This window comes from Anguilla rostrata, chromosome 18, assembly GCF_018555375.3.
Source record: "Anguilla rostrata isolate EN2019 chromosome 18, ASM1855537v3, whole genome shotgun sequence".
Lineage (NCBI taxonomy): Eukaryota > Metazoa > Chordata > Actinopteri > Anguilliformes > Anguillidae > Anguilla > Anguilla rostrata.
This window is the reverse complement of record NC_057950.1, coordinates 25,158,305-25,176,401: the sequence shown is the minus strand read 5'-3', so window position 1 is coordinate 25,176,401 and position 18,097 is coordinate 25,158,305. Positions and strand designations below refer to the sequence as shown.

The following is an 18,097-nucleotide window of genomic DNA, read 5'->3' as shown; positions in this document are numbered from 1 at the left end:
AAAATCATTTGCATTCGAGCTGTGTGTAGCAGCATACCTGGTCGCCTTTCTCTCCCTTCTGTCCCTTTTCGCCTGCTTCTCCCTCGGAGGTCAGAGGTCACAGAGAAAAGGACGGTTAGCAAGACCCGTTACAGCTTTGTCTCAGCTCAGATCAGCTCAAAGCCACCATCCACCACAGCACATAAATGCTATTCTTTGGCAAAGAGGGCACAGGGGTGCTAAGGCACTTTATTGAGCTCAAAGCTCAGATCTAATCTCACACCAGCGCCGGCAGGTCACATACTGTATTAATATCACGTAATACCTTCTGCTGAAGCAGAGGTGCTGCTTTATCTGATAGGATTTGAATAAACGGTATGCAAAGCACTCTGTTAAGCACAGCACTTGTGCCAATCTCTGCAAATAGGAAAGGATCTAGGATTGAAAAAAAATATTAACAGACCGATGGATTAACTAATTGACAGACATATTTTTTGATTGATTGAATGACCACTTGACTGATTGATTGATTGATTGATTGATTGGCTATTTGATCAGTTAGCTAATTGGCTATTTGCTCAGATGTCTAATTTGCAGGCCAGGTTAAAGTGCAGTAAGTCCTTGAGAACAGGGCTGCCAACACAGAGCTAAAATGGCAGTGTTGGTAGTGATGCTAAAATGGCAGTTTGGTGCCCATCTTCTCACACACTCTTATGAGCACTTACAGACCCGGTGAGATGCCTCAGTCCATGAGCGGTCATCACCTGGAAGCAGACAAACGGACAGGGTGAGAGTCCTTCCTGGGTCACACGGAGAATGCAGCACCTTCTGTGCACACACGCCTCTTGTAATAACAGCTGGGAAGGGCTGTTGCACGGCAACAACAAATCACTGGCCAGCCCCCGAGGTTCGGCACACCTGTCCCTCGTTACCCGATCGAGGCTTGCGCTCGTTAACAGATTAAAAAGTAGAGGAGGGTTCGCGGAGAGTGGGACCGTTCTCATTTCACCCTTCCAAGTGTGACGGGGCGGAGGGTGCGGGAGGGAGGGGGCACCATTAAACCGGTTTTAACTGTCACGAGCAGGCTCAGTCCTCTCACTGCCTTTCTAAAGCCTCTCCTCTCTGATGTGTTAAAAAAAAGCCCGTTCTGCCATGGCACTGCTGGCAAAGAGAAAGAATTTCACAAACCCCTCCTGGAACAGAATGCTAATAAGCCATAATGTGCCATTTCTAGAAAGCCTTCCCAATTTGGGAAATTATAACTTTGCCGTTATTACTGACACGCGAGCGAAACGAACGCGCTGTAATTGGCACCCGAGCTCAGTGCGAAGCATCGCCCCGGAAACGCCAAACGCATTCGTTTGCAGCGTAGACGATACCGCACGTCCAAAAACCGTTCGTTTATAAAACCGGGTTTTAATTCGAAGGTTATCCAGTGACGAAAAATAAACTGAACTCTGGCCTCCTGACAGTGGGCAACTGCATTTAGAGCTCGACGCAGAGGTAGCCACGCAGCAGAAAGGGCTAAAACAGGAAATGTCTTTTCAGGTGAAAAACACGCAAACTGAAAAAGGTCTCTCGATCCGTAAGAGTCTGATTAATGTGGTCGGACACAGAACATCCTCTCTCACTGTACGGGCCATTTGCCGGCCTATCGGATCACCGCCGAAACATCAGCGCCGCCTTTTCAAATGATTAGCAATTAACCGCCAAGGAGATACCCAACGCTGAGAGATGGGAGCACCACTAAACCTTCTTTCACTCCCGGAAGGCGCTATTCGCTGGAGTCTATTTCTTCAATACAGTTTTTTTTCCCCCTTCCAGAGGCTGATTTCATTTTACCCACCCCCCCCCCAGCTCCCCCCTCCTCCCCGCCACCCTGCTTCAAAGTGAGCAACTTCGACAAAACTAGCGAGACGCGAGGCCATGAATCACCTCCTATCTGCTGATTTCCTGAGAGACCGAGCGCCTCTCTCTCTCTCTCTCGCGCGGCGTGTTATTGCGCGCTCGCGCTCTCTGCTTTTCACAAGCCCCCCCGGGGCGACCGACGGGCGCTAAAGAGAGGCGGGGCCATCTCTCCCCCCCCCCACCCCTCCACCCCCCGCCGCCGCCGTCGGCTACCAACAACGCCGCAGGAGCATCGCGAGCGCTCTGTGGGCTAGCCGCCGCGCGGGTGAGACCCGGACCCGGATGCTGACGACGTCGCTGACGTCGCTACCGCGCGCTTTCGAACGTCTGGGGAAAGGGGACAGACACAATAAAGAGCCCTGTGTCTCCATACTCACTGGGCCAGGGGGACCTCGGGCTCCAACTTCACCCTGGAGAAGAAAAAAAAAACACAAAAGAAAAAAAAACGGTGATTCAGAATGACAGAAATGCAGCGATTGGGAGACAACTGTGAGGAATGAAAGCCAGGTGAATAGAGCTTTAGAAATGAACCTCAGCCGGGACGGCGCAGTGAAGGAAAGCACAGAATGAAAGGAACAGAAGGGGACCGGGGGGCACTTTTCGTGCCGCGGCGGGTCAGCGCGGCCGCCCGGGCGGACCGGACCGGAACCCGCCGGCCCCTCGGAGAGATTTTCAGCGGCCCTGACCGCGCGGAGGAGCGGTCTTCGCCGGAACGGCGGCTCCTGGAGCCGCGATGTTCCCGTCGCCCCCCCCGGCTTTACCCAGGCTCTCAGAGGTCTCAGCGCTAAACCCAGGCCAAGATAACCCAGGCCAAGACAACCTTCCACCTTTTAAATCACTGCCTCCGGGCTGCTTTTCAAAACTTCTGCAATACTGAACGTCTGTGTATCCAAAGGAAAAGAGAGTCTGGAAACTACGTCGAAATTTCTACTACTTCTGAAATTTACCACCGTTTCCAAGAAAATTAAAGCTGAATTTCTCAGCGACTGCGCTGCGGTTGGTGTTGAATATGCAGTGAGGTCAAAGGTCATGTGTAATGACAGTAAGTTCAGAGGTCGCTGACATCCTTTTTGCAGAGAATATTGCAAAGAGGCATTTACACCGGCTTTGCTTTGATCCGATGAGGACGAAGGGCAGGGGTTACGTTCAGTTAAAAGGTCGTTTGGTGACGTGTACGGACCGGGGGCTGACATGCTCCGTGAATCCCACCGAGCTCTACGTTTCTCCTCTTCCTGGCGCAGGATATCAAACAATCACGAAACTGACGCGCAGCAGAAGAACGCCACAGTTACACGGTCAGGTCTTTTTTTACAGGCACAAGGCCGAATTATACTAAGGGCTCTCAGAAAGGTATTTAAGCCTGGAAATCCAACACGGATATCCTGACAAAGCAAATGCCTCGATAGGAACCGCACGACTCCAGACGGACAGAATAAATATATCTCAGATTAATTTTTGCAGCCAGATATTTCTTAGGCTATTTAAAAGGAATTAAATTCACGAACATGTGTTGGGTGACAAGCGTGGCATGAACAGTGGGATCCATCTTGGAGGTTGAGAGAGTACTGCTCACTGTAACAGGCAGCTCACATAAGGAAGTGAGAGGAGCTGGTGAGCTGTAGAATGAGAGGAGCTGGTGAGCTGTAGAATGAAAGGAGCTGGTGGGCTGTAGAATGAGAGGAGCTGGTGGGCTGTAGAATGAGAGGAGCTGGTGGGCTGTAGAATGAGAGGAGCTGGTGGGCTGTAGAATGAGAGGAGCTGGTGAGCTGTAGAATGAGAGGAGCTGGTGAGCTGTAGAATGAGAGGAGCTGGTGGGCTGTAGAATGAGAGGAGCTGGTGAGCTGTAGAATGAGAGGAGCTGGTGAGCTGTAGAATGAGAGGAGCTGGTGAGCTGTAGAATGAGAGGAGCTGGTGGGCTGTAGAATGAGAGGAGCTGGTGAGCTGTAGAATGAGAGGAGCTGGTGAGCTGTAGAATGAGAGGAGCTGGTGAGCTGTAGAATGAGAGGAGCTGGTGAGCTGTAGAATGAGAGGAGCTGGTGGGCTGTAGAATGAGAGGAGCTGGTGGGCTGTAGAATGAGAGGAGCTGGTGGGCTGTAGAATGAGAGGAGCATGTGAGCTGTAGAATGAGAGGAGCTGGTGAGCTGTAGAATGAGAGGAGCATGTGAGCTGTAGAATGAGAGGAGCTGGTGAGCTGTAGAATGAGAGGAGCTGGTGAGCTGTAGAATGAGAGGAGCATGTGAGCTGTAGAATGAGAGGAGCTGGTGAGCTGTAGAATGAGAGGAGCTGGTGAGCTGTAGAATGAGAGGAGCTGGTGGGCTGTAGAATGAGAGGAGCTGGTGAGCTGTAGAATGAGAGGATCTGGTGAGCTGTAGAATGAGAGGAGCTGGTGAGCTGTAGAATGAGAGGAGCTGGTGAGCTGTAGAATGAGAGGAGCTGGTGAGCTGTAGAATGAGAGGAGCTGGTGGGCTGTAGAATGAGAGGAGCTGGTGAGCTGTAGAATGAGAGGATCTGGTGAGCTGTAGAATGAGAGGAGCTGGTGAGCTGTAGAATGAGAGGAGCTGGTGAGCTGTAGAATGAGAGGAGCTGGTGAGCTGTAGAATGAGAGGAGCTGGTGAGCTGTAGAATGAGAGGAGCTGGTGTGCTGTAGAATGAGAGGAGCTGGTGGCTTAGAATGAGAGGAGCTGTAGTGCTGTAGAATGAGAGGAGCTGGTGGGCTGTAGAATGAGAGGAGCTGGTGGGCTGTAGAATGAGAGGAGCTGTAGAATGAGAGGAGCTGGTGGGCTGTAGAATGAGAGGAGCTGTAGTGCGTTAAGTGCAGCCGGCTCTGCTCTGTCACGACTCACACATCAGTTCAGGTAAATCGGCCCTCCTTCAGTCGGCTGCTTAGAGCTAATGAGCTTTCTCTCTGCAGCGGCAACGGGGCTATGCTACAGCAGGAACAGCACACACACAGACTGACACACACGCTCACACACACACACCCGCAAACACGCGCACACACTCGCACACACACACACATCCATCACAGCACACTCGCACACACACACACGCTCACACACACACACCCACAAACACGCGCACACACTCGCACACACACACACACGCTCACACACACACATCCACAAACACACACACACACGCATGCACGCACACACGCACAGACACGCGCACACACGCACACATACACATGCACACACTCGCACACACACACACACACACACACACGCATGCACGCACACACGCACAGACACGCGCACACTCGCACACATACACATGCAGACACACACACAATCATCCACACACACACACACAGAAAATGTACTGTACCTTCTCTCCTTTCGCTCCACTCTCCCCCGCTCCTCCTGTATGACCCTGGATGATGGAACAGGAAGAGGTCATTAGCTGCAGCTCTGCTGAGTGCCTGTGAGAAGGCCAGCGACAGACTGCCAGAGAATACCTACAGGGTCTCCCGTCTCCCCCTTCTCTCCTCCTGCCCCCGGCTCACCTTTGCTCCCCTGCGGGAAGAAAAAAAAACACAGACACAGACCAGGTGACAGACACAAACCTACACACGGATCACCTCTAGCCCTGCAGCAATTACACTCAGAAACGGCTGCAAACCTGCGGTGGAAACCCCAGCCCCCACCGAGCCCCCGCACTCCCACCAGCTGCCTCAAACGCGGGGAAACAACAAAGGCGCTGCCGTCTGCTCGGCGGCCAGTAGAGGGCACTGTATCACCGCGGCTGAATCCGTGCACGCCGATGCCGTTGCTTTAAGCGAAACCCCCTTTCTGAGATCAGTGGTGGCACGGTTATATAATTTGAGGGTAAACATGAACGCGGCTTTAAAGGTGCGAACGGTTCTGTTTATCTTGCGTGTAGCGAGTGTTTGGAGATGCAAAAAAAAAAAACCCTTACAGTCTCATGTCTGGCACGTCCTCGTTACATCCAAATTGACTGACATTATGTTGAGCTACAGTTACAAATGTAGACATGAGGAAAGTCTGAAGAATGTCAAATTGCGTGTAAAACACCCGACCAGCAAACAATTACAGATATCACAGGCCTCCTGCAGCCAATCAGACAGAAGGCCAGAATGTCAGCACGCGGACCCGGCGGGTTCTGAGCGCGTGCGCTAACGTGGATTTGCGTAACAAACGGGTTTGGACCCGCGGAAGCTGACCGCTACGAATGCCCAGGTGGGGAGCGGTCGGCGATGGCTGCATTGTGCTGGCGTGGCGAGCCAGGACGATTACGTCACAGAGCGCGCTCCTCAGAGAAGCCCGCGGGATGGGCCCCGTACCCGCGTCCGTGCCAGGGGTAAGGCGCCAGGGGCGTGAAGCCCGGGCCAACCGCGGGACAGCACCGTCAGGCTTAAATACGCACCCGCGAGGCCATTTATCCGTCACTGGATGGCCTTATTGGGGTGACCCTGACCCCACATTAAGGCAACAGAATGCTGACAGAACACAAGGAAACAGATAACAGCGGGACTTAATTACATAATCCCTCCTTCAATCCGCAGAAAGCATCCCTCTCTCTAAAAACGCATGCCCTTCAGTGTGCAGAGAACGACAGAAATATACACACTTAAGATAAGCAGGCTTTTCTCTTCTGTGCTTCGGCTATTTTGTACATGCTTCAGAAACCATTGACTGTTCAACCTTCAAATTACAGCTTTTTGAATCCACTGTTCTTTCTCTGTTAGAGGCTGCACAAATGCCAGGGCTCGCTCTCTCTCTGTCTCTCTCTCTCGCTCTCTCTCGCTCTCTCTCGCTCTCTCTCTCTCTCTCTCGCTCTCTCTCTCTCTGCTGCTGCATACCATGCTGAGTGCAAACAGCTCGTCATTGCTTTTGTCAGTCAGTTTAGTGCACTATTAGGCTAATGCTGCAGAAAAAAATAGGCAGCGTTTATGTTCCAACACTAACTCCTTTTCTGCGTGGTTTACGTACGCAGGCCATTTGTCAAGAGTCTTCTAATTTAAAAAAATTCATTTTATTCATTTCAGACCTCAAAAATGTCATGTAAGTCTCTGATACAATCAGAATGAACAACCTCCCTGAGTGCACGTTTCTTTTGGTAGAAGAGAAAATTTTTTGCGAAAGTGGACGAGAACGCTGAGAAATATTAAAGGCAAGCAAACGAACTCTGCGGTGAACTCTGTGCCCGCAGCGCTGGAACTGATCTGAGATCAGCTCGGGGACCAGCGGGGAGGGGAACGGCGGCAGACCGCGGCGCGGCGAACAGGACGGCTTGTTTACTCTGAGCGATCCGCAGCTCTCTCCAGGAGCAATTAAGCCTGCTCGGGAGCTGGCTGGCTGGCTGCTGCAGGAGACGGGGTGGATGTTTGCTCGTGTAGTTCTTTATCTCTCGGCCCCGCTCTGCGCTGAGTGCTATAAAACCCCGCTCTCTGAGAGCCCCGAAATGTTCGCGGTCGCACGGCGGTCCCCTACGCAGATGCCCTGAACCCCGCTTCGCAGGAACACCGGGGGCCGAGAGGCTGCAGGCTGTAATTACGGAGTCTGAATTCATCCTCTGCCCCTCCGCTCATCAAAACACCGGAGACCCTGTCACAACATTATTGTCCCCGTCACAACATCAGTGTCCCCGTCACAATACCAGAGTCCCCATCACAATACCAGTGCTTTAGTTCTCAACATGGAGGCGATGTGAGAGGAGGGAGGCCACTCCAGATGTCATGCTGGTCAAACTCAGAATCATAGTTATTGTATGAGTCGCCAAACATTGTAGTCAGTTCTTGTGAGCACAACGATTGACTTGGAACTGGTCTGGGTTCAGTCAAGGCAAACCAGAATCCAGAGGATAGAGGATGAAGTGGAGGTGGATGGACTTCCTGGTTATCGCCCCAAGGTTAAAGGTCAGCCTTGGACATGATCCACAGAGGTATGTTCTATAATCATTAAAGGTGATGGTGAGACCAGAAGAGCTTACAAAGGAGAGATATGTAGCTCTGTAGTGACTTTGCCCAAAAGCCTCGCTCTTACAAAAAAGGACATAAAACTTCTATAGCACAGGTTCCTCTTAAGCCAGGCACCTACACACAGCTGAATTCAGACTAAGACTCTGACTACGACAGCGGAGGAGAACGCCACTTTGGGAAATCTCCAGCCAACGCGGCGGCATTCAGCGCAGAATGGTAACGCCAGCTCGTAGCGTCGCGGCCGAGATCTCGGAAGGTCACGAATCTGGCGGCGAGCTTGATTTATGAAAAGGCTCTGGATCGCCCCGTGCCATCCACTCGACATAACTGACGCACAGCCGTTTGACTTTCAACGTTCAACTACGAGTGACGTCAAGAAAAAAAAAGAGCCTTCCCTCCAGGTGATGAAAACAGAAATAAACAAACTTAAGGAAAGCAGGCTTTTTCTCCCCCTGCGCGTACTTCAGAAATGATTAACCGTTGCGTGTTTTAATTACAGCTTTGTGGACGCTCTGTTCCTACTTCTTTATGATGTTTCGCTATATAAGTGCCAGGTGCTTTTCTCACCGCTGTGGTCAACAATTATGAATCCAGCTCCACTGTTGCCGGTATCTCCGGAATGAAAATAACAAGGAGGCTCACAACAGTAGGACTTAATTACATAATAGCTCTTTCGAACTACCGAAAGTATCTCAAACGCTTTTTACATTTCTAAAGTAGAGAAGAGCTGCTTTCAACAGAACAGAAACGGGCTCGGCCTCGTGGTCGTCCTTAGCTTATGATGTCACCCACTCTGGGGGCCCCGGTTACTGGACGCACCCTTGGTTGGCCGATCCAAAGATGCAGGGGGTGATGGGATACGCGAGACGTGACCGATGACACAGGCTGCTGCTTCAGTACATCAAAGTCAGCGCTAGGGGTGCCCACTGAGCAATGGGCATAAATCCTGGGAGGTCTGAACTGTGGGCGGGGCGGGGCAGGGCGGGGCAGTGGGGCATGGCTGCAGTGACTGGGCTGGGCTGTAGCTGTGTACTTATGGGTACAGGTGCGGGACAGTAAGATAATTGTTGGGGATGAGGGTGGGGGGTGTACTAGTATACGGTATGGGACAGTAAGATAATTGTGGGGGGTAGTTTGGCATGGGATATTGAGGGGGCTGTGACCCTCTTTCAGAGAGCACAGGGGTGATCTGAGTGCTGTGAGAATGATCTCGGACATTTAGGGACAGACTCATACGCTAACACCATCTGTCAGTATCAGCTATCAATCAGAGCCAGCTCCTTCTCGTTTCCTTCAGTCCCCTCTCTTCCCCTCTACTCTCTCCTCTCCTCTATTCTCCTCCCCTCCCTTCTCCTTCCCTCTCCTTCTTTCCCCTCTCCTCTCCTCCCTTCCCCACTCCCCTCCTCTCACGCATTTGGGTGAAAAAAGGAAAATGACCTCCAGGACCAGCAGGGATAATTTATGCTTCAGACGGCAGGCAGTTCATTTTAAAATAAACACACTGCAGAAGGCAAGGTCTTGTTTGTGCCTCTTTTCTCTTACCTTGATTCCTGCCCCTTCTGAGCCAGTCCTCTCTCCCTGTGAGAAAGAAAGAGAGGAGAGACAGACACACACACACACACACACACACACACACAAAGTCACTCCAAGGGCCGCCCATCACAAAATTCTATCCCACTTCAATCACTAAGGGTCAAATCCACACTGAAGTGATGAATTGTTGAAGTTAAAACAAAACCGTGTAAGAGTTTCATGTCTCAGTGAGAATAGTACAGAATAATACATAATAGTACAGATTATCCATAACGATAGTAATTGCTGATACACTGCATGACCAAAAGTTTCTGGACAACCCTTGGTCTGGGGCTGTTTTTCATGGTTTGGGCTGGGCCCCTTAGTTCCAGTGAAGGCAGATCTTAATGCTACAGTATATAATCACATTCTAGACAATTCTGTGCTTCTCCAACAGTTTGGGGAAGGCTCTTTTCCTGTTTCAGCATGACAATGTCCCCGGGCACACAGCAAGGTCCCTATAGAAATCTGTCGAGAACGATGTGGAAGAACATGACTGGCCTTCACAGAGCACCGATCTCAGCCCCATCCAACACCTTTGGGATCAATTGGAAAGCCAACAGCGAGCCAGGCCTAATTGCCAAATCAGTGCCCAGTCACTAATGCTCTTCTAACTGAATGGAAGCAAATCCCTGCAGCACTGCACCAACATCTAGTATAAAGCCTTCCCAGAAGAGTGGAGGTTGTTACAGCAGTAAAGGGTGGACCAACTCCATGCCCATAATTTTATATGAGATTCTGGATGTCAGGTGTCCACATACCTTTGACCATGTAATGTATATATATATATATATATGTATATATATATATACACTCCCCCGTGAACGAGGCAGGATCCCTATAGACAGCACTCATGTTACTAACCAAAACACACAGTCATTCGAAAGAAGAAATTTCTTCTAAATATTGGTGAAAATTGAAGTTGATTTTAAAATCGCAAGGAAGCTGCAGACCTTTTTTTTTTTTTACTGGTGTCTAACAGGTTAGAGTATTCAAAATAATTATTCATCCAGTGCAGCTGGCTCGTTATCGACCCTTTCCAGTGACGAGCTGGAATGAGGCTGACTCATTACAGTAGATCTTTCCCACTTTCAAGCTAGAATCAGGCTGCATATGTTAATTTCCTCTTGTGGTCTTCACCTCTATCTTTAGGGTGTATGCTCCTTATTCAATTCTTATTTCGCTGTACCAGATCAGCCAGTTCCCAGCTACTATCCAACCGTTCCATAAGAGAGAAAGCAGAAAGACCTCACATCAGTGCTTGTCTGTGCAAACGCCATGTCCTGATTCAAGATGAAATCAGTATGTGGTGGAACAAACTTCCTGTCCCTCTTCGAACCTCTCCCTCACTACCCATCTTCCACCGTGGTCTGAAGATGCATCTCTTCAGACTACACCTGGGCTAACTGCCACCACTCTGTATATCATTTCACTTTAAATCCTCCCCCTTTCATGAGACTCGTTACATGTACCCCCATTCCTGCACTTTTAATCATTTGTATTTGTCTTAATATTGTAGCTTGTTCTTCTCCCTAGTTTGGCCCGGCATAAGTTAGGTCAGCTCACTGTTCACTGAGTGAACTGAACTGTGTTCTTGGCTATAAATAGCTGTACAAAATGAGTATTGTACCTTATTGAACTTGTGTTTTGTAGTTGTTCCAATGACCTTGATATGCACTTTTGTACATCGCTTTGGATAAAAGCGTCTGCTAAATAAATGTAATGTGATGTTTTTTAAATTTCAGATTAAGTTTGTTTTTTTCTCTATTCTTGTCATATTCTTATGAACTTCACACGTTTCTGCTTGGTTTTCGGTTTCCTGTGTGAGAAGTGAACGCACGTGGCCCGTGTCACAGAAACAGCTGGAGGAGAGGGGGGGTGTTTCACACGGTCAAATGGGTTCTCCTGCTTCTGGTGGAGTCAGCATGGACGCCCACGCAAGGGCTCCACTAACACACGTCTCCGGCTTTGGGCTTAATTAGCACTTAATTAATTCTTGCTAATCACCAGGGGATCCACATGTCCTGAACTTGAAGACAAATCATTATCCAATCAGAGGGCTGCAAATGCTCTGAATTAGTTCCAAAACAATCTGGCCCGAAGAACGTGAGCGGGACAACGTGACTCGTTCAATGTGGTGAGTTCCCCGCCATTTTAAACATCTTTTTCAAAGAGCGCTTTTACAATCGCTTTCAATATATCCTTACCTTTTAAGGACCTTGACGTTCATTAGCACTCCGTTCTGGAAGTTGTTGTAATGACCTGTTTTTTGGAGATAGGTGCTTGGAAACAAATAGCTATGAGGCTCTCCTTTCTAAATGCCCAGAATGACCTCTTCATCATATTAGCCTCAAGTACTGTAAGAATACAATGAGTTAATCGGCTGAATTAATGCTGCTTGCATGTGCCAACTATGATCTTTCTGATGTCTGATGGGGCGACATAGCTCAGGAGGTAAGAGCAGCTGTCTGGCAGTCATAGGGTTGCCGGTTCGATCCCCCACCCTGGGGATTGAACCTAACCCTAATTGCTCCCAACGAGCTGACTGGTACCTTGCATGGCAGCCTTTCACGGTTGGTGTGTGTGTGAATGAGAGGCATAAATTGTAAAGTGCTTTGGATAAAAGTGCTATATAAATGCAGTCCATTTACCAGTAAATTCACATATTTATCAAATTTAGAATACTGTAAAAAGAAGGTTCCAAAGAAATCCTAAGGTGCACCAAAATATTAAATAACCTATGCATTTGCCACTTTAAAAACTACTGTGTTCCGAAGAGTGACTCATCAGATCTAGTGCAGTGCACTGTGGGAGTTGCTGTTCTCTGCAGTGTGGGGTTTAAGCAGTTCCGCTGTCCTGCAGCATGTGCAGGTTGCCGGACAGCAACTGAAAGTGTGGGACGGAGGACAGAGATACCATCTCAGCACCGTGGAAACGGCAAAGAGGCCAGAGCGACACACTCACCGGGGGTCCAGGGGGGCCGGGCTCGCCCGATTTCCCTCGGCGACCCTGTGGGGGTGAAAGAGAGAGAGGGACAGAGAGTTTTAGTCACATGACCATGGGGCACAGGGGTAGAAGATGTTGCCAATCATCTGAACACTGTTCTTATTTACAGTGTCTTCCTAAAGAACAAGAACAGTAGAGTGAAGTTAATTATTTTTGCCATATACCTAAGGCATTTGGATTTGAGATCAAAGGATGTAAAAAAAAATGACGGACAATGAGCTTTTATTTCATGATATTATGCCGTTATGCTTTACCATTTTACAGAAACAGCTGCTTTGGTGTTGGGTCCCCCCCCATTTCCAGCTGTGTACATACACTATCATCCAAAATTACCTACACACAGCACATACACTCTCATTCAAAACAGCCAACACTCACGCAGTGTACATACACACTGTACAAACACAGTCACACTGCAGTATACACATAACTATGAGCACATTGCAAGTGCAGCTGCACAAAACCAAGGGACCTCACTCATATACGTGTGTACAAACGCAAACAAATGGAGTAGGAGGAGGACATGATCGATGAGACCGAAGTATTAAAGCTCAAGTCATCCTCCAGACTTTCTCTTCGCTCAGCGTGTGATAGCGCAGAGATTGACACCGCGTGTGCTCGTGTTCCCCGAAACGAAGAGGCAGGGGAAAGAGCAGCCGCTTCTCGGCAGGAGCGACCGCGCGCGGTGGCAACGCCACGGCCGAAGCAGGACACGGCGACGCCGGGCCAGCGGGCGGGCGGGGGGTGTCAGGACGCGGTAAACATCAGCCGCTATCGCTAAAGGGGCGCAGGGCACAGGGGGGCCCCGTTCCGTGGGGCTCCGGCGAGGAGCAGCGGGGGGCCCTTCCTTTGAAGACGGTCGGCGGCGGAGTTGCCATGGCGACGAGGGCAAGGTAACCCGCCGAATTCTGACGGCGCTCGCGGACCGAAAAGCGCTGAGAGCTCCGTGACCCTCAACTGCCGAAGTTCTTCCATCTTCCGTTGACGGAATTGGAATTATTTTTCTTCCAATTTTCCAAACAGCCAGTGAGCTCTGAGAGGCAGTGGGTGAGCAGCTGAAGGGCCAATCACCAGGCAGAACATGCAGGCTAATCCAATTAAATACAGCCGGGCCGTACGGTCAGATTTTCCACCCATTCAAAGAAAGTAAAACAGGCGACTGTTCTGTCCTCCGTCAGCAATGCATCGAGCTGCTTCAACAGCATGCCTCCACCGTAGTGTTCTAATCCCCAGGGAACGTCAAATAATAGCACCATTACCGAGGGAGTCATCATTTCAGGAAAAACAAAAAACGTTTATGTGACCTTGAAATTAATAAAGGCTTTTTGAGAAAGAGTTCACATGGGCTATCGTTGCAACAGCACATTCTCTACGATCTATGAAAAGAAAAGAAAAAGAGCACAGAAACGAGAGCTAAAACAGGAAAGACAGACGCGCCAGCGCAAAGCGAAGGAGGCAGCTGAGATGTGAAGGTTGGCTACCTGTGCTAGAGACGCTCTTAGAAGCGCCGCTCGCTCGCCCCTCTCCGCCTCTCTGTGCGGGCCGACCACCCGCAGCGTTCAAAGTGAACGGCTCATTTGCATCTCGCCACCGGAGGGCGCTTTAAAAACGCGCGCGTAGCCGGGGCACACGACCCTTTGAAGTTTGATTCGCGCGCCGCGGCTGAGCGCGTCGAGATGCAACGCGGCGTCTGACAGGCCCGAGAGCGGGCTCTGCTTTCCGGTCCCCCGCCGCTCTGATGAAAACACCACGACGCGACATTTCGAGAAGGTTGAGGAGCACCGATCACATCGTGATGCTGTTCTGCAGTAACGTTATAACAGCAGTCCTCACCCCTAGCGGTCGTAGAGAACGTTAACTTGTTGCGTACAAGTTCTGCCAAAGTCACAGGAAAACACTGCGGGCATATCGCGCGTAAAACTCACTGATGCCAGTCCCTGATGGTTATCATTTACACATGAAAAGCAATCAGAGGCGATAAATACTTAAAATGCCGTTGGCGTACGTAAGTATGCCAGATTAGTTGAAGGCTATTGCGATGCCAGATTAGCTGAAGGTTACCAACTTTCCTGATGACCAGATTTTTCCCCAAATATATGACAAAGTCAAATTTATTTTCTTTTTTTAAACAGCAATAACAAAACTGAATTAGTAAAGAATGTTGCTGCAATGTTCTTTACATCTTTAAAAAAAAAAAAAAAAAACATCCAAATGGCTTGAAGGAGACTGAGGGAAATGTACAGTGACCTCAGCTTCCTGGTAATGTTAGGGCTAGAGTTAGGGACAAAAAACGGTTAGCTGGTTAACTGATAATGAAAAACGGTTAGCTGGTTAACTGATAATGAAAAGCGGTTAGCTGGTTAACCGATAATGAAAAACGGTTAGCTGGTTAACGGATAATGAATAACGGTTAGCTGGTTAACTGATAATGAAAAACGGTTAGCTGGTTAACTGATAATGAAAAACGGTTAGCTGGTTAACTGATAATGAAAAACGGTTAGCTGGTTAACTGATAATGAAAAACGGTTAGCTGGTTAACGGATAATGAATAACGGTTAGCTGGTTAACGGATAATGAATAACGGTTAGCTGGGACAGCCTTCGGAGGCTCATTTCTCTCAGGATGAATGGCCTTTGAAAAAACGAAGCGGTATTCGACTCCGGTGCCCAGCTGTGAGACGGGACGGGGGACGGGGAGGGGGGGGGGCGGGCGAAGCCATCAGTTCGTCTGGCGTCACCGGCAGGAGCGAGGGGGAGCAGACGAGAGGAGAGAACGGGCGGATGAATAAACAACCGGCATCCCACACGCGCAGCGCGGGCTGAGGGAGGCGCCGTCGAGATCGCACCGACGGCCTCCGTTGCTATGCAACACCGCGAGGGCGTAAATCTGACAGCGTTCGTGCCGCGGGTTATCAGTCGGGCGTCGCGGTGGAAGACCCCGCCCCCTCTCCGGCACACTGCTGTAGATATTCTGAGATGGGAGGGGGGAGGGGGGAGGGGGGTGTTCAACATTGTGGGAGGGGCCGGGGAAGTGCAGGTGTGACTCCACAGAGGGTTATTAGGTCCACGGACCCAAAGCGAGATGAGATGAGAACGAGAGAGGAGCATCTGGGAAATGTAGTCTGTCTGATGAGACCGTGGGAGACGGTGACCGTCTGAAAATGAGAATCTCCACAGGCCGAGGCAGAGCACGCCGCTCTCCTATATTTACACCGGGGGTATCGGTGGCTGTTAGGCGCATGGATACAACAGCCTGAGGAAGCTGTCCGCGTTCGCTCGGGAGAGCGCGTTTCCTCAGACCGCCCGTGGACAGTGGAGCACAGCTTAGCGCAGCTTAGCGCAGCTAACTCCCTTAGCCCAGCGCCGGAGCGGATCCGCGCGGCGAGCCCGCTGTCCGAGCTCCGGCCTCACAGAGACCGAAGCCGCCGCGGGCACCTGAGAACGGTGATGTCATCCCGATTCCAAACGCCATCGGATGCCCCGCATTGGGGATGGGAGGGGGGACTCACAGAAATACAGCACTGATAAAGGACCAATAAGACTAATGTAATCACTTTCACACATCAACATGCGCACACACACACACACACACACACAAATGGACGCACACACACACAAGCACACAGACACGATAGTGCACACACGCACACAAAGATGATACACACACATACGATACCACACACACAAGACCACACACACACACACACGCTCACACACACACTTACACACAAAGATGATAGAGCACACACACACACATACGATACCACACACACACCCACACACATACGCATAAACACACACACACACACACACACACACACACACACACACACACACACACACACCCACACACGCACATGCATAAACACACACACACACAAACACACACACTTTTGCTTCTCCAGGTGTCCCTCACGATCTGTTCCTGAAACAGTATCACCAGTATCACCCAGTCAGAAGGCCCCTCCTTCAGCGTGTGTGAGTGTGTGTGTGTATGTGTGTGTGCGTGTGTGTGTGTGTGCGCATGTGCACCGTGCTGCAATCCCGCCGCAGCTAGCGGGCGGAAGCGAAGAGCACCGCGCGGGAGCGGCGGGGGCCACACGCCGCGGAGCGCGTCTATTCTCCACCATCACCGCGCGCTCTCCCCGTCTCCAGGGAGCCGCCGCCGCTGACGAGCAGCGAGTCCACAGAGCTCAGCAGGCGGGAAAGCGCGAGATCGACACAGTCCCGCTCCGCACAGAGCAGCGGGCGAACTGAGCAGCGAGCGAACTGAGCAGCGAGCGAACTGAGCAAACGGTCCGTCTGGAAGGCAACTTTCAGAGTTCAGCCGAGTTCCCTTCCCCCGACTCTCGGACGAGGAAATAAGCGGACGCTGCAGAGAGGGGGGCGTCGGTGACTTACACAGTTACACAGTAAATCTGAAACTACCCGTAAGAGACGGGCCTAACCTTTCATCTGCCGTTCGCCACTGAAGGTGTCAACGAGGGCGGAGTCTCAAGTGCTGTGACTCAGCAGTCTGTTAATCTCTCTAGTGAAATGAGTTTGCCCCACCCCCGGAGCAGGCCTAAGAGAAGAGCATGACTCAAGACGACGCTGGCTGGAAGCCTCGGACTGCCTCCGTGGGTCTTCGGGGAGGCCTTGATGGATCGCCTCCTCCCGCTAAATGAGTTTGGCGACCTCAGCGCAGTACGGCATCGCGCTCAGGCAACAAACACCGGGCATCATTCACAAAACTTTTCCTAAATTAGTCTTACTTTTCTTCTTAAAATGTTCCTACGGTAAAACAAATATGAGATTCATGACACGGGTGCAGACCTGTTTTTGTGCTTATCCCAGGTGAATGCTGGCTGTTTGTAAATATTATGCGCAATCCTGTTCATGCAATTTGCATAAGGAAACATCAATGAAAAAATACAGATAAGAAAAAAACGATGAATGCTGAAATGTTATTGGAAACGTTCTTACAAACATGATATGTACATGTTTCGTGAATGAGGCCCGTTGTGAGAGTGGTGTGACATCACTCCCCCCTTGTGAGAACGCCACACGTTTGTATGAAAGTGTTCCTGCTACCGCCTAAGGATGTGTCAGACAAGAAGCCTCTCAGGGATTGGCTGTGCTGGCGGCAAAAGGGGGCGTGTCCAAAACCACCACTGAAGTGTGCCAATGCATCTAAATATTCCAAGAGAATGCCAATATCCCTCTACTCAAAACATTAACTATAGAGAGAGAGAGAGACCAGGAAAGCATCATGGGATACATCCGGGGGATAGAGCAGGCTTTGTGGTCCCTGTAATCGACCTCTCCATCGATCGGTTAAAGCAGCCGATTACGCCGTTAACTCACCTCGGCGTGTTTCTCTGAACCCGTTTCTGGTTTTAATGCAGAAGAGCAGAGGTCAGAGGTCAGAGGGCTACGTGGCTCTTCAGCGCCAGGGCAGTGAAACCCTGACCACAGACCGCACAGAGACACAGAGACAGAGGCGGGCTGTGGAGGACCTCTAAATGCGCGTTTCTCTGTTGTGCGTACTCCTCATTCAGCGCCCAACACCGGGCTCTCTGTTAGCGCTGGGCACCAGTGCACCAGCAGAAACGAGTAAACCGCACTTCTGGACCGTGGGGTCAGGGTTAGGGTTAGGGTTAAGGTTATGACCGTGTTTTTTTTTATAGCTGCGGATCTCCGATGATTAAGA

The 18,097-nt window shown here is 50.4% G+C and overlaps 1 protein-coding gene across 2 annotated transcripts in view; it reads right to left on the bottom strand.

Annotated features, from left to right (window-relative positions):
* The window catches only part of LOC135244645 (collagen alpha-1(XIX) chain-like), a 123,869-nt gene that overhangs the window by 42,575 nt on the left and 63,197 nt on the right, over positions 1–18,097 (bottom strand). For both annotated transcript variants that reach the window (XM_064317106.1, XM_064317107.1), the window contains exons 19-25: positions 12,365–12,409; positions 9,371–9,406; positions 5,349–5,402; positions 5,215–5,259; positions 2,265–2,297; positions 705–743; positions 38–82 (exon numbers count right to left, since the gene is read on the bottom strand). In XM_064317106.1, the coding sequence (XP_064173176.1) occupies positions 38–82; positions 705–743; positions 2,265–2,297; positions 5,215–5,259; positions 5,349–5,402; positions 9,371–9,406; positions 12,365–12,409 (297 nt within the window). The remainder of the gene's footprint in view (positions 1–37; positions 83–704; positions 744–2,264; positions 2,298–5,214; positions 5,260–5,348; positions 5,403–9,370; positions 9,407–12,364; positions 12,410–18,097) is intronic.